The sequence below is a fragment of the Vigna unguiculata genome, chromosome 7 (genome assembly GCF_004118075.2).
Source record: "Vigna unguiculata cultivar IT97K-499-35 chromosome 7, ASM411807v1, whole genome shotgun sequence".
Lineage (NCBI taxonomy): Eukaryota > Viridiplantae > Streptophyta > Magnoliopsida > Fabales > Fabaceae > Vigna > Vigna unguiculata.
In genome coordinates, this window is record NC_040285.1 from 6,838,272 (window position 1) to 6,859,691 (window position 21,420).

Consider the following 21,420-nt stretch of genomic DNA (forward strand, 5'->3'; position numbering starts at 1 on the left):
AAATGCCTCCTTGCCACTTGCTCACATATTTTAATATATAGACCATTTCAAAAAATTATACACGCGTAGCAACTGCCTTGGGAATTACCTGGTTTGCATTCAATTTGATTTTAGACCCATTATTATTCAACAATATGAGAAAAATGGCGAAAAAAATTGTGAGAAGTTGTTGCACCAATTAATTATTTGGTCTCGATCAATTAATTGTGTGTACAAATTATAGTTCTAAATTGGAAAACTAATAAAATGATGATATTTGATTCATTGATTTTTTTTTTTAAAGTGTACTCATGATATTCAAGACAAATAGATTGGACGGATGAGAGAATAATATGACGGGTTTGGGAGTTTTCTTGTAGTCTTTATATTTTAATTAAATATAAAAAATAATGATTAATATAATGGGTATTAAATATAACATTAATGAATATTAATTATTAGTTATTATAGAATTAATGTGAAATGTATTGGTTTTGTCTAATTTATCTTAAAAAAGATGGAGAATGCTAACCAAGACACTGTATAACATTAATGGATTTTAATTATTAGTTATTTTAAAATTAATGTGAAATGTATTGGGTTTTGTCTCATTTATCTTACAAAAAGATGGAGAATACTAACCAAGAGAATGGTAGGGTATAACTAATGATATTTGATTTTATCATTTTTATATTCAAAACTCAAAATAATTAATTTTATTAATTAAAATAATATAAATTTATATAATAGATTTTATAAAGACAAGAGTGTCATTTAGATTTTCTAATCAATAGCTCTGACATAAAATAAACACTTTGGAAAATATATCTCTAACACATGAAGAGTCTCTCCGTGGAAGCTTGAAACATTCGAAAAGTACAATCTTTAATTTTTGTAAAAAAATAAAAAGTTTGAAACATTTGAAAAGTACAATCTTTAATTTTTGTAAAAAAAAAATCTCTTTGAAATTTAGTCCTTTTCAAACTCTTCTACGATGAAAATATTGTACTTTCATGTGAACAAATTTCCCCTTTCTTCATAATATCTGTTGTCACTCTTTCAAAATAATTTTCTTTCTTTACATTTAATTATATTTTATTTTTTAATAATATTAAAATATAATTATTTTATTATTTAATTAATTTTTAACTTTTTATAGTTGTGCATCAAATATATTATTATTTAGAGTTGTATATTATTTATGGACATTTTTATCTTTTAAATAAGAAATTTTATTTATGATGATTATGTTAAGATTCATTTAATATTATAGTTAACTATGCACTTTTGTAAAATTCAAGACATATTAATTATCCTTAGTCAGTATCCTAAAGTCACTAGTTAGAAGAACCCTAAAAAGATAGATTACATGTGACATATATGGATTATGATAGAAAATTGAATTTTCTTTGTGTAAGAGTTTTGTTGATAGAAAATTGAATTTTCTTTGTGCGAGAGTTTTGTTGAGTTCTAAGTTATAAGAACCTTACATTTGATTTTATAATGCTTGTGATGCCGCTCATCCAAATGACTTATTACTTACCTTCTCATATTTATTTAGTGTGACATCAATATTCTTTTCCAAACTGAATATCCTAACGGTCAGAAACAGAACTTGCTAATGACATAGGGGAGCTACGACTCCCCCATAATTTTTTAATTTTACTTTTTACATATGTTTATATATTTTTAAATAAATTACAATTACATATTATTATATTATTTATATTAAGTTATATATAATAATAATAATTTATATATCTTTATTTCTTAAAAAATAAAATAAAGATAAAATAAAAATTGACTTGATAGACGTTGATTAATAAAAGATTATGGCTCTGTCTCCGGTCTTCACAACAAGTCATCAAGAAAGAGTGGGAATATAAATAAAAGGCTAAGAGATAGATTGAGAGAGATGAGACAATAAAGAGGTTGAAAACCCATTCTTACAAGATTTCTCATGAATAAGTATCTTATTATCATTTACATTTATGTATATTAGATTTCTGATTTTTTCTATTACGATGTCTTTCAAAAATGAAGTTTTTCTCAAATTAGTATAATTTTAGAGATTTTTTTAAATTGACATGAACCATAATAATATTTTTTCCAAATTAATTTAATCATAAATTATAAAATTTATGGATTTTGTGTTTTTTTATTGTACAAGATAAAATTTGTAAAATTTAATAAATGTATCTTGAACTGTATTAGGAATTATGTACATAATAAATAACCTTGAATTGAAATATAAATTAAAATACCAAATATTCATGTTGCATGAATTCAATACATTAAAAAAAATAAAAAATAAAAAATTTGAACTAAAAACTAATTTATTTATAAAAACTCTAATTTAACATTTTTTGTGTCCAAGTTCCGTTAAATGAAAGCGGTCATTCCCCCTCATTTATCATAAAACACATTTACAAGAGTCAAAATCAAAGTTTATAATCAAAGTTTCCGATTAAGAAACACATTTAACCCAATCAAAATTTGAAATATGATATAACTATTTGGACATAAAACTACCTCCTTGCCACTTGCCCACATATTTAATACAATGACCATTTCAATAAAATACACACGCGTAGCAGCTGCCTTGGATTTGATTTTAGACCCATTATCATTCCTCATGGAAAATATATAATTGCAATAAGCTGTCCACGTTTGAACAAAGTTTGCGTATCAACAAAAAAACTTCTAAGCTTTAAATTCTTTTCTCTTCATAAATATAAGAAAATATGTTACATATATACATATATAACTTTACTTCATAATCTAAGTAAAAAAAAAAAATTATTTGTAAAAAAAATCATAAAAAATAATAATTTAAACATGTGTTTTTAAACATGTGATTAGAAATGAGAAATATTTAACATTTGTTCCGTAGGTTCGTGGTGGGAAAAAGTAGACCGAGCCATCTTTACATTCTATAGTCTTGTCAACTCTCTCCGTGTTTTTCACCACCCAACGACAAATCAAACCCCAAAATCTTCATTAAACTATCACTTTCAAAATTCCCAAATTCCACGTGTTGCCCAATTCTTTCACTATAAAACCTCATTCATCTTCATCATCACCATCATCAAACACTTCACTATTCTCTCACCCTCATTCATTCTCCTCTCTGCTTTTAACTTCACAACAAAATTCAAATACCTCATTCCATCATGGAACTTTCCCTCTTATCTCTTTCTCTAGCAATTCTACTTCTCTCAGGTATGCATGCATCATTACACCATTTTCTAGTAATAACTTCTTCATCACTTAATTAATGTTTTTCCTTGTCTTTTTAATCAAAATCATGTACTAGGTTTCAGAGTTGAGGCTAGGTTGCAACCTCATGCCACCAGTTACCAAAAATTGTTTGTTTTCGGTGACTCCTATGTCGATACTGGGAACACGAGAATAGATCAACCTGGTTCCTGGAAAAACCCTTACGGCATAACTTTTCCCGGAAAACCTGCCGGAAGATTCTCCGACGGTAGAGTTATAACGGACTACATTGGTAACTCTCCCTCTCTTTCTCTCTCTTCATCATGTCAATTAAATGAACACTGAAAAGTGCACGCTTTTTCCTTCATTTTATATATTAACTTTTCTTCTCTTTAGCAAGAAAAGCTGCATGTTTCCAATTCAGATGCTTTGATCAATTCCTTTGTGTATTAAGTTAGTAAATTTTGTGTCCATATGTCTAAATTTGCTTTCGGAGATACAAGAAGAAAAGATAGAAATTAAAAAATATAATATTGGTGACGTGAAAAAATACCAGTATAATAAAAGTTGAATTTTAGAAAAATGAGAATTGATGAATAAAATACACATCAATGACGCATTGATTATATATTTTTGAAAGGGTGGGGTTCGTTTTTTTTCTCTGACTTGCCACTTTATCTTTCTTGTGCTATTGTCTATAAGATTTGTGGATATATATATATATATATATATATATATATATATATATATATATATATATATATGACTGTGTTCAGAGCATAGTGCATTATTGAATGATTTAAAACACCACAAAAGTTACATTGTTGTTTGTGCTGTCTTCTTTCTAGACAATGTTCATTATTACAATCATGTTTCACCTTCCAACACCTACTCTTCTAGCATTGCATTTGTTTTCGACGAAATTAAAAATAAAACATTGTTTTATTGTCTGTCGGTTTAGGTGAGATATAATAAGTTGTTTTTTCATTGCAAAAGCCACAATGTCACCATATAATACATGTAGAATACTAACAAGTTCTAAGGACATTAATTAAAGAATTATTAACGTGCATTAGTATCATTATTTTTATATTAAAAACTAAAATAATTAAATATATTAATTAAAATAGTATAAATATATATTACAGATTTTTTAAAAACAAAAATACCCTTTTAACTTTTAGACAATAATTCTTTTATACAAAATAAGGATTTTGAAAATTTTAAAGTCTCTACTTAAATTGATATTTTAATTATTTTTTCGTTTATAATTTTAGATGTTCAACACTATTTTTTTTCTTAATTTTTCTATTAATTTAAATTTTCTTCTGTTTAATTATATTTAACTTTTAACAATATTAAAATATATTTATTTAATTATTTAATTATTTTTTAATTTTTATTGATGAACATTAAATAAAATATTAAACACACATGTATATACATTTATGTGCATTTTTGTCATTTAATTAAAATAAAATTGCATTAAATGATTGTTGGGTCATATTTTAGTTAATATCACACTTAATTATGTACTTTTTTAAGATTTCATGTATATTAACTATCCTTAACTAGTGTCTTTAGGGCATAGGTTAGCAAGATCCATACATATAATATATGATAATAATCTATAACAATATATAAAATATAAAGAAGATTCACTTTTTTGTGTTCACATTTCATAATACCAATTATACTTTTTATAATATAATTATTTATTAAATTTTTTAAAATTAACGGTTACTTTTACCTATTTTTTATACAACTGTTTATCTTTTTTTCTTTTTTTATTCATCAACAATTATTCTCTCTATATTCATTTTATTTTATTTTTAATATATATACATTTATTTTATATATTAACTTAATAACATTACACTATTGTTATCTACTAATATAATATCATTCATATTTAAAAAAATGCGTACACATAGACGCAATATCGCGCCTGTGTTTATGCTAGTTCAAATAAAAATCATTCCAATAGTTTATAGTTTTGAAATCAAGATTTTCAAAGTTAACTCTTTAAACTTTGAAGAAAAATAACTTTACAAAATACATTGGTTTTAGTTTTTACATATATTACAAAATACTAAAAGTTTATATATGCATTATATTAAATTGAAAAAGGTTTTGTAAAAGATTAATTTATTAATTTTAAAAGAATCTTCTACAAACTTAGTAAAAAAAGAGTTAAATTGTAAATGACTAGATATTAAAATATGGTAAACCATATATAAGAGTAACAAATGAAATAGAAGGTTTAACATTTTAAAAACTCCAAGTGAAACACCAAATGAAAATTATAATAAATTATAATGGATCAACGATATGGGTGCTATCACATTTGTTGATATATATATATATATATATATATATATATATATATATATATATATATATATATATATATATATATATATATATATATATATATATATATATATATATATATATATATATATATACACGTTACACGTATATATGTTACTATAATTTTAAGAAGCAGTTAAGTCATTGTTTATTTTGCACAAAAACTTATATTATATTTGATTGGCCGTCCACTTGTTCCCTTTTTGAAGATACACGTATATTACCCCTTTGGCAATAAATAAATAGATAATCCCTTCTTCCATTCATTTTGACAAATATTGTTGATATTTAACTTTTTATGTGCTTTTCACCATACATATGTTAATAATAACATAATCATTTCTTATACGTACGAATATTTATTCTCCTCTCCTTTCTCTCTTTAACTAACTTCATTCTCATTGCATTTACTCAGAAAAAGCACATCAACAATTTGATTTTATTCCTGCTGATAAAAAATCTCAACCAAGGGTTTTACTTTTTCATGATATAGTGTTAATTTATTAAACATAATCTATTCTTGTGCACTATTTCGTAGTTTTTGGAATCATTTTGAGATCCCAACCTAAATCAGATGATAGCATATCTCCTTTTTATTATCCATTATATATAAATCATCCGTAAAATGTACAGCTAGTATTTATTGAAAAAAATATAGCTATTATTTCTCATTTAGAACGAGTCTTATCACATAAAAATATTACGCTTGGCTTTTGCATATCAATCATTTAGTACTGTTCTACCTGGACGGGCCTTGTCCGTAAAAGCAAGAGAATCGTTATTCATTTATTTATTGAAAAGATGTTAAATGATAAGAAACGAATAAAAGTATAAAGACAAATGAAAAAAAATACTATATGTTTTATCAGTTTCTATTGCTACTATTTTATTTTCTTTGTACCCAGAATCATGCCAGATTGTTTTATAATTTATTATTCATGGAATTATATGACATCAATCAATTGATCTCACACCTTTTCTCTTTGGTATCACTAGTACAAGTAATGAATATTTGATCTTGCAACACACTTAATTAACTATATGAAATTGAATGTTCTGGTGCAGCTAAGTTTTTGGGACTCAAATCGCCTCTTCCCTACAAATTTAGGAAATTCATTCCACAAAATTTGAAATACGGAATGAACTTTGCATATGGTGGTACTGGTGTGTTCGACACATCCTCCAAAAACCCAAACATGACAATCCAAATCGATTTTTTCCAAGAGTTAATCAAAGAAAATGTGTACACAGCTTCAGATCTCAGCAAATCCGTGGCACTTGTCTCTGTCGCAGGAAATGATTACAACTTCTATTTGGCAAGAAATGGCTCTATTCAGGTAAAGCCAAGTCCAAAATATGCGATGTGGTGTTACAATTATGTTACAAGAATTTTAACATCCTATTTTTCTGCAACGACAACTATAATGTGCTAAAATCTTCAAGTTATTAAGATTCACTTTTTCATTGAATATATATGCATGTAGGGTTTTCCGTCTTTCATCGCTTCTGTGGTTAATCAAACTGCAACCAACTTGCTTCGCATCCAAAGTCTTGGAGTGAAGAAAATTGTTGTGAATGGTCTACAACCACTTGGATGTCTTCCTGAAACCACAGCCTCATCTTCATTCCAAAAATGTAACAGTACTTTCAATGACCTCGTACTGCTCCACAACAACTTATTGAACCAAGCTGTGACCAAGTTGAACCAAGAAACCAAGAACCAAACAACATTCATAGTTCTTGATCTCTACGATAGTTTCTTGTCGGTGCTGAACCACCCTTCTAGCAATAACATCAAGGACGCACTCGAGCCTTGTTGCGTTGGGATAAGTAGCCAATATTTTTGTGGAAGTGTGGATGAAAACAATGTCAAGAAATATAAGGTGTGTGATAATCCCAAATCAGCTTTCTTTTGGGACCTTTTGCATCCAACTCAAGCTGGTTGGCTTGCCGTGTACAACGAGTTGCAAACCACAAAGGCTCTTCAACAAATCCGATACTGAAGAGCTGTTGCTAGGGCTCTTGTTTGTTGTGTAATAATGATGCACCCTCATTTCATTTCTCAATTTGTCCACAAATTGTGTTTTGGTTGTATTTTATTCAAAAATGTGCATGTTTAAATAGACTGTTCTTTTTGTGACAGATGTTGTTTAGATTAATAATTTGTAAGGATTTTCAATTATGTATTCAAGTTATTTAAATAGGAAAAAACTAAATTTATAAAGTATTGCGATAGAATATGTTATTTCTTTAAAATGCAAATTAAGGTAACGACGAGTTCTTTAACCTGGTCGCGAGCCGAGCCGAGATGGTTCACCATCAAAGTGTTCTCAACGGGCTGAGTAAACCATTTCCACTCTTTTGTTCTTTGCACTCTTCTTAACCAGTAGTCGTCTCGGTTCCAAACACTGTGGAGTGGATACCTGCAAAAAATACTCCTAATCGGTAGGTTAAGATAAGTTTTTATAGAATATCATAGAACTCACGGTTGATCATTACTAGATTTCCTATGTAAATGGAAGTGGAGGCTATAGGAACGTAAAATGAGGGATTGTGAAAGGATATAATAGAGTCTAAGTATAGGTCAAGGAGAGATCTTAATAATACGTGGTTAGGGTGAATCTTGGTGGTGGAGAGACTAAGAAACACTTGTGGGCCTCAACAAAAATTGGTTTGAAATGAATGTGAAATGGAAGATTGGATCAAGATCTTGGATAAAATTCTGGAAGGATAAATGGCTTGAGGAGGAGACAATGGTTTGAATGGGAAGAAACATAAGTAATAGAACTAGAGATCTCAAAAAAATCCGTACTCGCATGTATCCGCAGATAAAATCCACAACGGGTAGAAAATGGATACCCGAGGATAACAGGTACATGTATTTTTAATGCCCGCATGTTAATAGGACGAGTACAGGTATCATAGTATTCATACCCGTGGATACTCGTATCCGCTATACTCTAATTTAAATTAAAAAAATAAAAAAAACATGATTAATATATTAATACATTGATTTTGAATGAGTTATTTCTTTATCAATTAGTTTAAAAAAAATTGCATTTCTTTTTTTGTAAATTGTCATTCAACATTATTTAAATGGGTTATTTGGATTTTGTTTGAAATTTATGAATGTTATGAATTGTATTTTATTTGAATTTACAATTAAAATATGTTATTAAATATTTATTTTTATTTTTTTGTAAATACCCATGGTACCCAGGATATTAAAAAATTACACAGGTACCCGCATAACGGATACCCGACGTATATGGAGAAAAATGAATAGAGAATAAAGACTTACCAGGAAGAAAATCTGGTCAAAACCTTTGAGAACTAAAACCAATCAAATACATAGTGATTGAGCAGAACATCACAGGAAAGAGGTTTAAAGTGAAAAAATTTTGTGAGAGAAATTCATATTTTTAAGGCCATGTTTGGTTACATGGTATTGATGAAACCTTATCGGACATAAGTACTCCATATGGACATGGCACAAGACAATGGACAATGAAGTAAGCACATTATATACGAATATAACTTGTGTAATTAATCTAATATGAAGAATTATGAATATCATTATTAGGATTGAAATATATAGGAAAGGAGTTTTTGGATTGCAAATGTAAGATATTATCCTATATCATGGGGACAATCTATTTGAAAAATATTTTACATAATTTTGTATATGGATTGAAACACCCCAAGTTCTCTCTCACACACACACACACACATATATATATATATATATATATATATATATATATATATATATTTATAATTTGCTGATAAAAAAAACTACCTGTATTTATAAGATTAGATGTTAATAAATAAAAAATTACAAGAATACATTTCATTTTGATCGTAAAATTTAAAAATAAAAATTTATTTAAGAAGAATAATATGTCTTGGAGATGCATGTGGGTTGTTATTATCCAGAGTATATGAAATCATAAGAATAAGATTATATTCGGAGCGGGCATGATAGATGTAGAGGAAATTTTCAAAATTTCATAGCTAAAATACATGGATTTGATTGACCCATAAGAACAAAAAGATTAATTTGTCTTACTCAGTTTGGTGTCTCAACCCCTCACATGTATAACTTCCATTAAGTAATCTCGTAGTTTGAACTTAGGCAACTTATCCACCTAAGGAAATCTTATAGTTGTTTTCAATCTATCGATCATGGTATTCTTAGTCTTCTTTATATGTCTTAGGAAAAGGGATAAAGAAGAATTACACTATAAGAAAACATCTCATTAACAATCAATTTTAGTGGTCAAATTATTAGTCACTATAGTGACCAGTTTAGAAAATAAAAATTTATTGGTTACTAAAATAATCACTATTATGAATAAAAAATGATAATTGGTCTTTAAGTTAGTTTATAAAATTTAGCTATCAAGGTTTTAGCTACAAAAAGAGATTAATCACTAGACATTAGTTACCAAGATTTTTGCTATCAAAGAAATTGGTTTCTAAATTAGTCTCTAATTAATTAGTGACCAATTTAGGAACCAATTATAATTTTTTATTTTTGAAATGTGTTGTTAATGAAGCATTTTTTTGGAGCGATAATATATGAGAATTGAAAATATACATTATGCAGAAGCTTATTACAAGGATTTAAGAGGATCGTTTACGAATAAATGAAACCCACACCATTCATCTTTCAATTGTGGGGAACTAAACAAGTTACATGACGAGATAAAAGATTCTTTTGAAATGTATTTTATGTTCTTAAGTTGGCTTTTTTGTATTTCAGGGTCCATTTGACCACATAATTGTAAAATAAATTCGGTTGACTTTTTTTTTTTAAATTGTGTCAAATCGTTATGAGGTAGGACGACATTCAGGATGAAATCGTCTTCCACCCTGCCGTTTTTTTTAAAGTAAGTGTCGTCGTTGGAGAGGATGACTTTGTTTGAATTGAGAAGTGAAGTCGTCCTCTAACATGACGACTTCACTTTTAACTTTTTTTTTTCAAATTTTTCAGTTTTAATTATTTTTAATTTTTCATTTCAAAATTTTCATTTTTCATTATTTTTTTTAAATATCTCAGATTTTTTTTATTTTTCCTTTTTTTTTCAGATTTAACAGTTTTTTTTTCATTATTTTTCCTATTTTTCAAATTTTTCTTTTTTTGTTAATTTTTAAGTTTTGATTATTATTTTTTTTAATTTTTCAGTTTCATTATTTTTCCTTATTTTTTAAAATTTTTTCAGTCATCAACTTTTTAAAAGAAAAAAACAAAAAACAAAAAAGAAAATTGAAAAAGGAAAGTCGTCATATATGAGGACGACTTCACTTTTTTCAAATAGAAAAAACGTCATCTAACAGGACGACATTACCTTTAAAAATAAAAATAAAGAAACCGGTCGGGAAAGGACGACTTCACCTCCAATGTCATCCTCCACCCTGACGACTTGACCCATTTTCGCAAAAAGAAAAAAGAATTCATTTATACAAATTTGACTTCCAATTGACCCCAAAATACAAAAAAGCCTCTTAGGTTTAAAAGACAGTGTTAAAATAGTAATCGTATACTTGAGTTTGTTAAGCCCAATAGGCCAAGGGGTGTGAACGTTGGAGGGTTAAGGATAAATGAGCAAATTGAAATGATTTAAGTATCAGAAAACCCACATTCATCTTGGCTGAATGTAAAAGTAAAAACAAGAAAGGTAAAATTAAGAAAAATTTGAATGAAAGTAAAAAAAAAAAATGCAAAACATCTTGGCCCAATCAATGAAGATGCCCTTTAATATTTGAATTTTGAAATTTATTTTTTTCCTCCATTAGCTTTGCAAATTTGAGTTGAAATGCCAAAATGAATTTTAATCCGTGAGCTAAAGGTCATGGGTACGAGCTGAATTAGGTTGATAAAAATTTAGATTTTTTAAAAGTGAGTTGAACTGAACCCGACTTACTTAACCCACGTGTTAAACGGGTTCGAACCCAGGTTAAATATGGGTTGACTCACTTAACCCATACACATTATTTTACACTTTCTTTTAATTTTTTTTGTTATAATTATTTACTACTTCTAACTATATAAGTTTGCAATTTCATATTTTTAAATGTTAGAATTTGTTCAATATTATTTGAATAGTTTGAATGTTTAATTAATTTGTTTGTCAAGTTATATATACATAGATACTTTAATCTTTAACTATTATCTATAAAATAATATATCAAGAATTAGGTGAACACTTTGATTCCAATATTATTAAAAATGAATTAAGTCAGTTCACTGTCATTGTAATGCAATAAATTTATAAAACTCTTGTTCAAAAAAAAAAAAAAATTCGTAAGTGAGTCAACCCACTAACCTACCAACCCATGGTAGGTTGGATCAGGTTGTAAAATTTTTGACTTACTAAAAGTGAGTCGGATTGAACTGACTCTTTTTAAGCTTAATTCGTGGTGAACCAACTTGTGTGAGTTAGATCTCACTTTGACAACCCTAATTCTAATCTTAGATAGAGACTTACACACCTTATGGATTAAATTCGTGTTTAATGATTGGATACTAGATATTCATGTTTTTATATTGTAAATCATGAAAAGATAAAACAATTCAAATTTCATAATCTCTATATAAACTAATTGAAGTTAAGCTCATCATCAACGCAAGATTAATCCATTAAATGTAAGAGATGGGTTAATTTTGTATGACAACCTCGATTAGTAATTTATTTTGGAATCCATTGCTAATTGCATTCTAATCTCTAATATTTTTATAAGTAATCCATCGCTACTGCATGTATTTTTAGTTTAATTTGTACTTTTGCTGTTATTTGTTGTTTCTATTACTAATTTCATAATTATTTCGTTGCTAATTCGCTTTTGTGTTTGTATTCATATTTTATCCACGAATGATGTTGATTTATAAAGAATGTATAATGTTTCATATATAATATTGTTCATTGACTCTATTTGTCTTTATATTTGTCTTTAGTATGATCTAACTTTTTTTTTTGTCTGAAGTTTTCGGTGATTTGTTCACGTTGTCCTAAAAAACGTCTTCCTTTATATTCCAGTGTTTCAAATATTTATTGCAAGAAGCATAGTTTTTACAACAAATTCTACTTGATGTGTAAGTTTGATTGTGAACCTCACATATACAAACGTATACAATGAAAGACTTATGCTTCTGTGACACATATAGGGTGATGATTTTTTATTGAGTATTTATAAAATAACACTTGCAGCAGAAAAAAGCTCATTTACTACCACTCGTATACTTTTGGTTAATCTTATCATAACAAGTTGTTTCTATTTTCTTATTCCTTTAATGAAAATCATCACACAATTAAGAAAAAAGAAAAAAAAAACCCCTCAGTGATACAAAACTCATCATATCTAGAGGAACACATATATGTGTAATGTTTATTGCTTCAATAAATTTAGATGCGAAGGGTGTATTTCTGTTGCATGTGTTGAAAACTTGGTTTAATCTTGAGTGACACCTTATCTAATTAAAGGCAGGAGAACATATGAGCCCATCAACAACTGCAAAAACAAACACATAAGTACTTACTTTATTAGATAACTCTTTCCTTTAAATTATAATCTGGATATTAAACTAATCAAATGGAAACAATTTTTAAGAGAATAATTACCTTCCACATAAATGAATAGAAGGATCTACCAGAAGCTGGATTTGTCACATCTACGTATTTGGTTTGGTACCACAGAATTGAACCAAGAGCAACATTTCCCAGACTCTAAAACATAGCACATATTATGTTTAAATTTTCTTCATAAGTTTAAATAACTTCATGTTCATTTATAATGATATGTAAAAAACAATAAACCTATGTTTGTACTAAAATATTGCTTATTTTAAAGATCAGTTGTACCCTTCACGTCGAGATTAAAAAGTTGGAATAATCTGCACCATAAAGACAAAAACACTTTTCTAGAGAAATCTTTTGTTTATCTAAATAAAGATATATGGCATATCATTACCAAGAAATGTTAAACATTAGGGATGTTTGTTGAACTCCAAGAAACTTTGTATGAATGGAGAGGTTCAAAGCTTGAATCCCTGTAGAGTAGCTAACACTTATTTCAAAGTGAGATAATTTTCATCAGAAAGTTTTAATGAGATAGAGTGAAGGTTTGAGGTGTGAGGGGGCTATTGAGGAAGAAGAAATTTTTTAGGCTGACATGATGAACAAGAAAAGAATAGCGAGAAAAGACAGAGACACTATATTAGAAGAAAAGAGATTCAAAGCATCTCTTTGAATATACAAAACATATTAGACAAATATACAAAACAAGAAAAAAATATGCTTAGTGTATTAGAAAGAAAACATCAACATTAAAAGAATATACTCAGCCAAAACAGCGTATTTTTATAAGACTTTGTTCATAAAAATCAACCTCCATGTTGAGGAAAAAGAAACAAAGAAAGTCTGCATACCTAAACAATTCCAACCTATATATATACGTATAATAAAAGTATGTTACCGTGACAAATTTAATCCAAAAGGGAGATGAAGATGATGCTGCTGCCAGAAAGGCAACTCCAAATGCCATTTCAAAAAGGAAGACAGAAATCCAAAATACCTATCAAAGATTTTTAGAATCAGTCAAATGTTATACAAAGAGGGCATAACAAAAGAAGAAAACATTGAATTTAAGAAACATATATATACTTTTTTCTGGCCCAAACGTGCGGCGAAAGAATCAACGCCATGTTTTATATCTCCTTCTACGTCAGGTATATCCTACAAAAATCCAATACAAGCTTTTACATTATTTGACCAAAAGCTTGATGTTGGAAAATTAATACATGTCTGAGAAAATAAAGACACTTACCTTGGATAATGCTAAACCAATAGAGTAGAAACTCATGAACAGCAGAGAAACAATCAAAGATCTTGTAAACACAAGTGGCCTCTTCAACACAAACGTCTGAACATTTGTTACAAACAATTAGTAATTTAATAAATCCATTTCTGATTGGTGTATTCAAATGGTTGATTTGTTATTATTCTTTGAAAGTCATAATAATTAAGTTAAAACATGCTTATTCAAAACTAACATCTATAAGAGCCAAAGATTAGTGATAGGGCAAAACCTGCATATGAAGGAAGTATGTAATTGGAATTAAAAGTGTCCAACAAAAAAACATGAGTAGTGATGTCTGCACCGGATTTTTCTTCCATCGTAAGAAAGGCAACTGCAGAATATATATATAAGAATAATCAATGCACCATTACTTATACCTTAAAACATAATAAACACTTTAAATGAAATTGAAAAGAACTTACATTGACAGAATAGCAAGTCCATAATGTAACGCTCAACACAAAGTTCCAAATCAATGCAGGAGAACCTATCATCAAGTTAATCCCTAAACCCTGTAAAACAGAATAAACCAGTAACTCTTATTTTTCTATATGAAGCTCGTCTTAAAATCTTTTATTATAAAAAGTGATGGATCTATATGGCACCAAAATTGCAGATAAGGCAACAATAATGGCGCAACTTCTGAAGGATATTTTGCCAGAAGCCAATGGAAGATATGGTTTGTTTATCTGCAATAAAACATGTAACATAGATTACTTCTAAGAAACATCCAAAAGATTTGTAAACTATAAGAAGTTACATCCTTTCACCATCCTATCAAAGGATATGGTAATTATAGGAAGACTTCCGAATCAAAATTATAAAGGGATTTTTTTTTTTTATAAGAAATTATAAAGTGACCTGTTAACTATTATTCTCACCATTTACAAGGTTAAAGTACATTAATAAACTGTTCCAACAATCCAATATATTTTCAATTATTTTAATTAATTCGGTAATATATAAAATATATGTAAAATTACTATAATATGTCCATAAACTGAATTAATTAAAATAAGAACAATAGTTAGGTTTTTGGTCAAATTTTGGGTGCTCCCATTAATAAAAAGGTAGGAGTACGGCAGTAAACCTCAATTATGGAAAAGGAGTTTGAAAATACAAATTATATAAATTATTCAAATTACTGTGCATGTGACGTTCTCGCGTAAACTTAGTCTCTATACATGTTTCTGAATATTTAACTCTAGATGAATCTTATACAATAAACAAATGAAGAAATAATTTATCAATGATCCATAGTATTTTATTCATAGCATACCTTGTCTATTTCAAAGTCAAACAATTGATTAACTCCATTGACGTAAAGAAGCATAAAAGAGTGGGGTAACACAGCCTGCAACATTCGAAAAAACAACTCAAAAGAATGACTTTTATTGAATTTAACGGGTAATTTTAAACTGTGTTTCAAAAAAACAATATATTTGGAGTGTCACCTGCAACAAACCAATAAAAAACAATGGAGATATATCTGATAGTTTTTCTACTGCAAGCAGAGACGCAGAAATTGAAGCTGATGTCTGTAAAATACAGATTAAGTTAATTTAAAATAGCAACGGTATTAGTCATACAAATAGGTATTTAATACAAAAGAACAAATTGACAATAATTTTGAAGATTGAGAATCATAGAAAAGTTTGTACTTACCTGAGCAAATAATGCGTAAGGGTAAATAAATTCGTACAAAACGGCCATAAAAGTTTTGACAGAGTTCACAATATTTTTGGAGTTGGAAGATTCAGATTCTGACTCAGAAGATGGAACAGAGTCGGCTTTCACAACATAATTTTTATTGGTTACTTCACATGTTGCTCCTCTATCAATGCTTTTGTAGTTATGATTAAAAGGTGATTGTTGAAACCTCAAAGGATTATACTGTATTTCAGCTTTTATACTGTGCTTAGAAGCTTTTGATCCATCAGAACCTAATGTACCTAGTGTTCAAAGTTGTAGCGTGCACAACGAAAAGGTATATTAGTTTAAAACTATTGAAACTAAACCATGTCAAGATGATGAATAGAGAAAATAGTAAATTTCAAAATTGAAATTAGAAAAATCGTGCTAAAAAACACTGTAGGTTTGTTTGTGTAAAAAAAGAAAAATCCTATTATTATTATTTTTTTATCAGCAATAACTTATATATATAACCAATTATTATTGTTCTTCTTACTTTATGAAGTATATTTTAGTAAATAAATAAATTAAATGTAAACTTATATATTCATAAGAATTTATTAGTATACTTAACTTTTTATTTAAATATATTACTATTGATTTATTTGTTATTAATATTTTTATAAATGAAATAGAACAGCATCAAGTAACTTGTTGAATAGAAATGGTTTGTAAAATATATAATAAGTAAGAATAACATGAGAAATTGGCTTTTATTATTTTCTGATGACTATTATAAAAGTCAAGTTTCACTTTACACAACATATATCTACAAAAAAGTATTTAACGTAAGTGTCAGCTTTTGAAGACCGTCTGACACAAATACATATACTACAAAAAAGTGTTTAACGTAAGTGTCAGCTGTCTCACACAAATATTTACTGTTTGAAAACTTCTTAAAAAGAATTATGTTATGTATAGTAAAAGATGATAATTAAAGGTGATTCTTTCCTCTAATTAACCCACTAATAGAGGTACAAGATATTATTAGAGAGATACTCAGATAGCTAACCAAATAATAAGTCCCCTATTACATCCAGTTATTGAAGACTATTGTAAAGTTTAAATCAACATGTGCACTTTTTAATTTTATAACAATTTCAATTAATATAGATCACCAAAAAGATGTGAAAGAGTGAGATACTCATCAGAAAGTTAATTAAATAATTAACCATGATAAAGGTAATTAGTTGAAGGAATAAGGTATAAGTGATGAGGCATACTTTGAAAGTAAATAGTGTTGAAGGAGAGTTTCCTGCCCCAAAGATTTGAACCTACAATTACGATGCATGCTTCCACATATTACTCAGAAAATAAGTTTGCAGAGAAAAATGAAGCAAATTAGAAGACGGTGAGTATATATATAAGTACCAGTTGTGAGTGAAGAGACGTTAGGAGAAGATATAAGATGTGCCCTAGCCATGGAAACCGATCACACAGAGTAACACTAAATTCTGTAGAACAGATAAGAGATACCAGAAGACAAGAGAGGAATGAGAAATTTTATAGGCAAAAAGGGTCAATGAAATGTTTTTTTTTTCTTTGTATATTTTATTCTTAAGGAGAAATAACGTTCAAGATGTTTGTGAACACTTCAACTATTCCCTTAATTTCCGTCTATACGGTGTATATTAAAAAAATGTTATGGTCATGTGAATTGTTGAACAACATTTTTTTTCTTCGTATATTTTATTTATTTTTCATTAGAGTTGAATTCAACTTTTTAGTACTAAAAAAATTTATTTAATTAAAATGTAAAAATGTCAACGTATTTAAAATTTTAAATTGAATAAAGTTATATTTAAAAAATATATAAAGACCAAAATAGCTAGATCTGAAATAGTAATTATATATTTTGAAAAAATTATCGTAAAAGACGTTTAGTGAAATTTCTTGCAAAATTATTAATAGAAAAAATATATGTACAAATTTATTTTCACAAGAAAGATTACTTGTGATTTTTTTATAAGAAAATATTTGCAAGTTTAAAATATATACAAGAAAATCACTTGCAAAATTTAAATTTGCAGGAAAAAATAAGTTGTTTTATAAATTGAATTTCTTGTAGAAAAAATTGTTGCGAATATTACTACAAAATTTTGTAGTTTAGACTATACTAAATTAGACAACGACTAAATAATTATCGCTTAAACATATGATAAAAACAACATTTTTATAAATGTTGTATAAATATCATGAAAGTCCATGAATATTTAACTATTGCTTTAAACTATGTGGACAAAATTAGTAAAAATGTGGTCTAAAAATGTTTGTGACGTCTAAAATCAGCCTGAAAAACTGTTGTCTATTGTGAGAATTTTAAGCAACGGTTCTAAGAGTATTGTCATACTAAAAACCGTTATCTATTACCTATAACTATACTTACCTATACTATACCTAAAAAACTGTGGTATAATCTTTAGACCGTGGTTTTTATAATTTAGATCACAATTTTATACCGTTGTCTAAAGTGATTTTTGTTGTAGTGTATCTTTCATAAAATTTTTATAATTTTTTTTATTTTTAAATTTTACGATAATCAATTATTCAGGAAGTATTATCTATCGATCAAAAATTTTCTATAAAGCTCATCTTAAAATATTTTATTCTAGAAAGTGATGGATCTATATGACCAAAATTGGGGATAAGGCAACAATAAAGGCACAATTTCTGAAGGATATTTTCCCAGCAGGCAATGGAAGTTATGGTTTGTTTATATGCAATAATTTAAACATCTAACATAGATTACTTCTATGAAACATCCAAAAGATTTGTAAACTTCAATAAGTTAGATGCTTTCACCATCCTATAAAAAGAATATAATAGTTCAGATTTAAAATTATAAAGGGATTATTTTTTTACAGGAAACCATAAAGGGATTTATGAAGTATTCTTACCATTGTCAAGGTTCAAGTACATTAATAAACTGTTCCAAACATCCAACTATATTCTCAATTATATATTTTGATTAATTCGGTAATATATAAAATAGATTTAAAATAAGAAAAATAGTTAGGTTTTTGGTCAAATTTTGAATGTTGTAGTTTAAAATAAGAAAAAGGAGGAGTACGTCAGTAAACCTCAATTATGAAAAGAAGTTTGAAAGTTTCATATATCTATTTCAAAGTCAAACAATTGATTCAATCCATTAACATAAATAAGCACAAACACGTGAAGCAATAAGCAATACAGGTTCTTTCGCAAGCCAGGAACATACCAAGCATCAAAGGTTCTAACAATGCCATCATACATTTTTATCTGCACATCGCCACTTCCTTTCACACCAAGCTCCTCATCATCACCCAACTTTACATTGCCATTCTTTAAATGAACTGAACAACTCCTTGTTAAGAGTCATGTGATAAGAAGCATTGGTATCCATGACCCATGTATCAGCAGAACCAATAGTATTGACCGTCAAAACATCTCCGCCATCTCCTTCATCTGAGCTCTCACCTGAGACAACTGCACTAGAACGAGCAACAATTGCTTTGACATTATTATTTATTTCTTTCTTCAGTTGTGGACAATTCTTCCTTATGTGCCCCACCTCTTTGCACATGCAACATCTCACTTTCTTTGACTTTGAAAGTGAATTACTGTGCGTATGACCCTTGCTACTATTTCCTCTTTCCATGCTTCTGCCTCTGCTAACTATCAAGCCTGCATCATCCCCATTGGAACTAGAGACTCTTATCTTCAGTTCTTTAGATTGCAAACTGTCTTTCACGTTGTTAGTAATACTATCCCTGCCATACAACATAGTATCAATAAAATATTGATATGATTTTCGCAGAGAACATAACAAAATAATAGCTTGATCCTTATCATCAATTTTAACTCCAATACTATGTAGATCCAAGATAACTCGATTAAAGTTATCAAGATGATCTCTCACAGATATATTCTCAGACATCTGCAATGTATAAAGATGTTGTTTTTGATACAACAGATTGGTTAGAGATTTTTTCTGGAATTTATCTTCCAACATTGTCCACATCCCTGCAACTGTTGTCTCTTCATCCACCTCTCTCAAAACTTCATCAGTCAAACTCGAGAATCAAATTGTGTGCTTTTTCCAACATCAAGTTCTTCGCATCATCAGTCATAGTCGCAGGTAATTGATCTGCACCCTCTAGTGCTGCAGCGCACCCCTGATGCACCAGAACTGCCTTCATCTTCAATTTCCACAAAGTGAAATCATTCGATCCATTGAATTTATCAATATCGAATTTGTACAAAGACATTGCGTTTCCTAGATTAGGTCCCTAGCGTAACCTAGAGCTCTTGATACCACTTGTTATGACAAGATGAAAAAGAAACAGATTAAGAGAAAAAAAGACACAAATTTACGTGGTTCAGTCAATGTGACCTATGTCCACAGGACAGTTCAAGAGTTTCTTATTTCTGAATAATAATAGAGAGATATATGATACAGATGCTTTTTAGCCTTATAAAAGGATAAAAAATAACAGCCCCTTTAAACCTCATTACAACTTATAACTATATTATAAATATATGAAGTAAGGGAGATAAAAGGACAATGTAACATTCAAGGTATCTTAACAATATGCATGCTAAACTCCCACCTCAAAGTCAAGGAGGATCTCTTCTTCGATCATCAGAGCAAAACCCACCAAGGGAATGGTAGAAATAGAGCCGTTATGGAGGGTCTCATTGCAAGACTCTTCGCTGGGGTCATCACCATCAAAGCAGCATATGCAGAACTCCAAATGGCGCAACACCCGTACAACAATGAGTCCATTCAAGTCGCGGATCAAACCGTGGTGGATGAACTCAAAGCCATATCAGAGTTGAATCGGAGATTCTTGAAAAAAGAGGTCGATCTTGCACCCCAAGTCACCATTATGCTCGCGGAGATTCAGGAACAACAAAGCCTGATGAAAACCTACAAAATCACCATCAAGAGGCTCGAAGCCGAGGTTGATTTCAAGGAGTCCAACATCTCATCTTATCTATTATTTTAGAAAAAATAATAGATGTCCTTGTATGAATAGAAAATCAAGTAATGTTAGTGTGTAGAAAATCAAGTAAAAATGAAGTGTCCTTGTGTGAATTATTTGAATGAGAGAAGATCGGATGTTCTCAAAATTAGAGAACATCTTTTGTGCAATGGATTTCTAAAGAATTATACATGATATGGCATGGTGAATTGTTGGACATTCCAAGTATATCTGAAACACATTAATATGTTGATTGGTAATGGACGGTAAATTAAAGAACATGATTTGTGATGGATTATAGTCCTACGCTGGAGTGGTGTATGAAAATATGTTT

The 21,420-nt window shown here is 28.5% G+C and overlaps 3 protein-coding genes across 4 annotated transcripts; 2 read left to right on the top strand and 1 right to left on the bottom strand.

Annotated features, from left to right (window-relative positions):
• Positions 1 to 2,915: 2,915 nt before the first annotated feature.
• LOC114190049 (GDSL esterase/lipase At5g03610-like) lies at positions 2,916 to 7,782 on the top strand. Its single transcript, XM_028078805.1, has 4 exons — positions 2,916 to 3,201; positions 3,296 to 3,490; positions 6,637 to 6,908; positions 7,056 to 7,782. The coding sequence occupies exons 1-4, from the start codon at positions 3,153 to 3,155 to the stop codon at positions 7,572 to 7,574; spliced, it is 1,035 nt and encodes a 344-aa protein (XP_027934606.1). The 5' UTR covers positions 2,916 to 3,152; the 3' UTR covers positions 7,575 to 7,782.
• A 4,926-nt stretch (positions 7,783 to 12,708) lies between these two features.
• LOC114190554 (glycinol 4-dimethylallyltransferase-like) lies at positions 12,709 to 17,607 on the bottom strand. 2 transcript variants are annotated; one of them, XM_028079491.1, is made up of 13 exons: positions 17,494 to 17,606; positions 17,346 to 17,396; positions 16,096 to 16,382; positions 15,885 to 15,968; positions 15,710 to 15,784; positions 15,036 to 15,119; positions 14,853 to 14,942; positions 14,660 to 14,761; positions 14,398 to 14,493; positions 14,235 to 14,306; positions 14,047 to 14,145; positions 13,194 to 13,298; positions 12,709 to 13,083 (listed from the first exon to the last, which is right to left on the bottom strand). In XM_028079491.1, the coding sequence occupies exons 1-13, from the start codon at positions 17,543 to 17,545 to the stop codon at positions 13,042 to 13,044; spliced, it is 1,239 nt and encodes a 412-aa protein (XP_027935292.1). In that variant the 5' UTR covers positions 17,546 to 17,606; the 3' UTR covers positions 12,709 to 13,041. The 2 variants fall into 2 exon arrangements, 1 of the variants encoding a protein (XP_027935292.1); XR_003605827.1 differs by lacking the exon at positions 12,709 to 13,083 and adding an exon at positions 13,543 to 13,621 and having other exon boundaries at positions 13,206 to 13,298; positions 17,494 to 17,607.
• A 3,089-nt stretch (positions 17,608 to 20,696) lies between these two features.
• Positions 20,697 to 21,110, top strand: LOC114190366. Its single transcript, XM_028079216.1, has one exon. It carries the CDS (start codon positions 20,697 to 20,699, stop codon positions 21,108 to 21,110), a length of 414 nt encoding a protein of 137 aa, XP_027935017.1.
• Positions 21,111 to 21,420: the final 310 nt, after the last annotated feature.

Coding starts and splice junctions, on each gene's coding strand:
- LOC114190049 (XM_028078805.1), top strand. CDS start 3,153: ATGGAACTTTCCCTCTTATCTCTTTCTCTAGCAATTCTACTTCTCTCA. Junction 3,202..3,295: donor AGCAATTCTACTTCTCTCAG/GTATGCATGCAT, acceptor ATCATGTACTAG/GTTTCAGAGTTGAGGCTAGG. Junction 3,491..6,636: donor AGTTATAACGGACTACATTG/GTAACTCTCCCT, acceptor GTTCTGGTGCAG/CTAAGTTTTTGGGACTCAAA.
- LOC114190554 (XM_028079491.1), bottom strand. CDS start 17,545: ATGGCTAGGGCACATCTTATATCTTCTCCTAACGTCTCTTCACTCACA. Junction 14,307..14,397: donor TTGGTTTAGCATTATCCAAG/GTAAGTGTCTTT, acceptor GGATTTTTGTAG/GATATACCTGACGTAGAAGG. Junction 13,299..14,046: donor TTTGGATTAAATTTGTCACG/GTAACATACTTT, acceptor GCTATGTTTTAG/AGTCTGGGAAATGTTGCTCT.
- LOC114190366 (XM_028079216.1), top strand. CDS start 20,697: ATGCTAAACTCCCACCTCAAAGTCAAGGAGGATCTCTTCTTCGATCAT.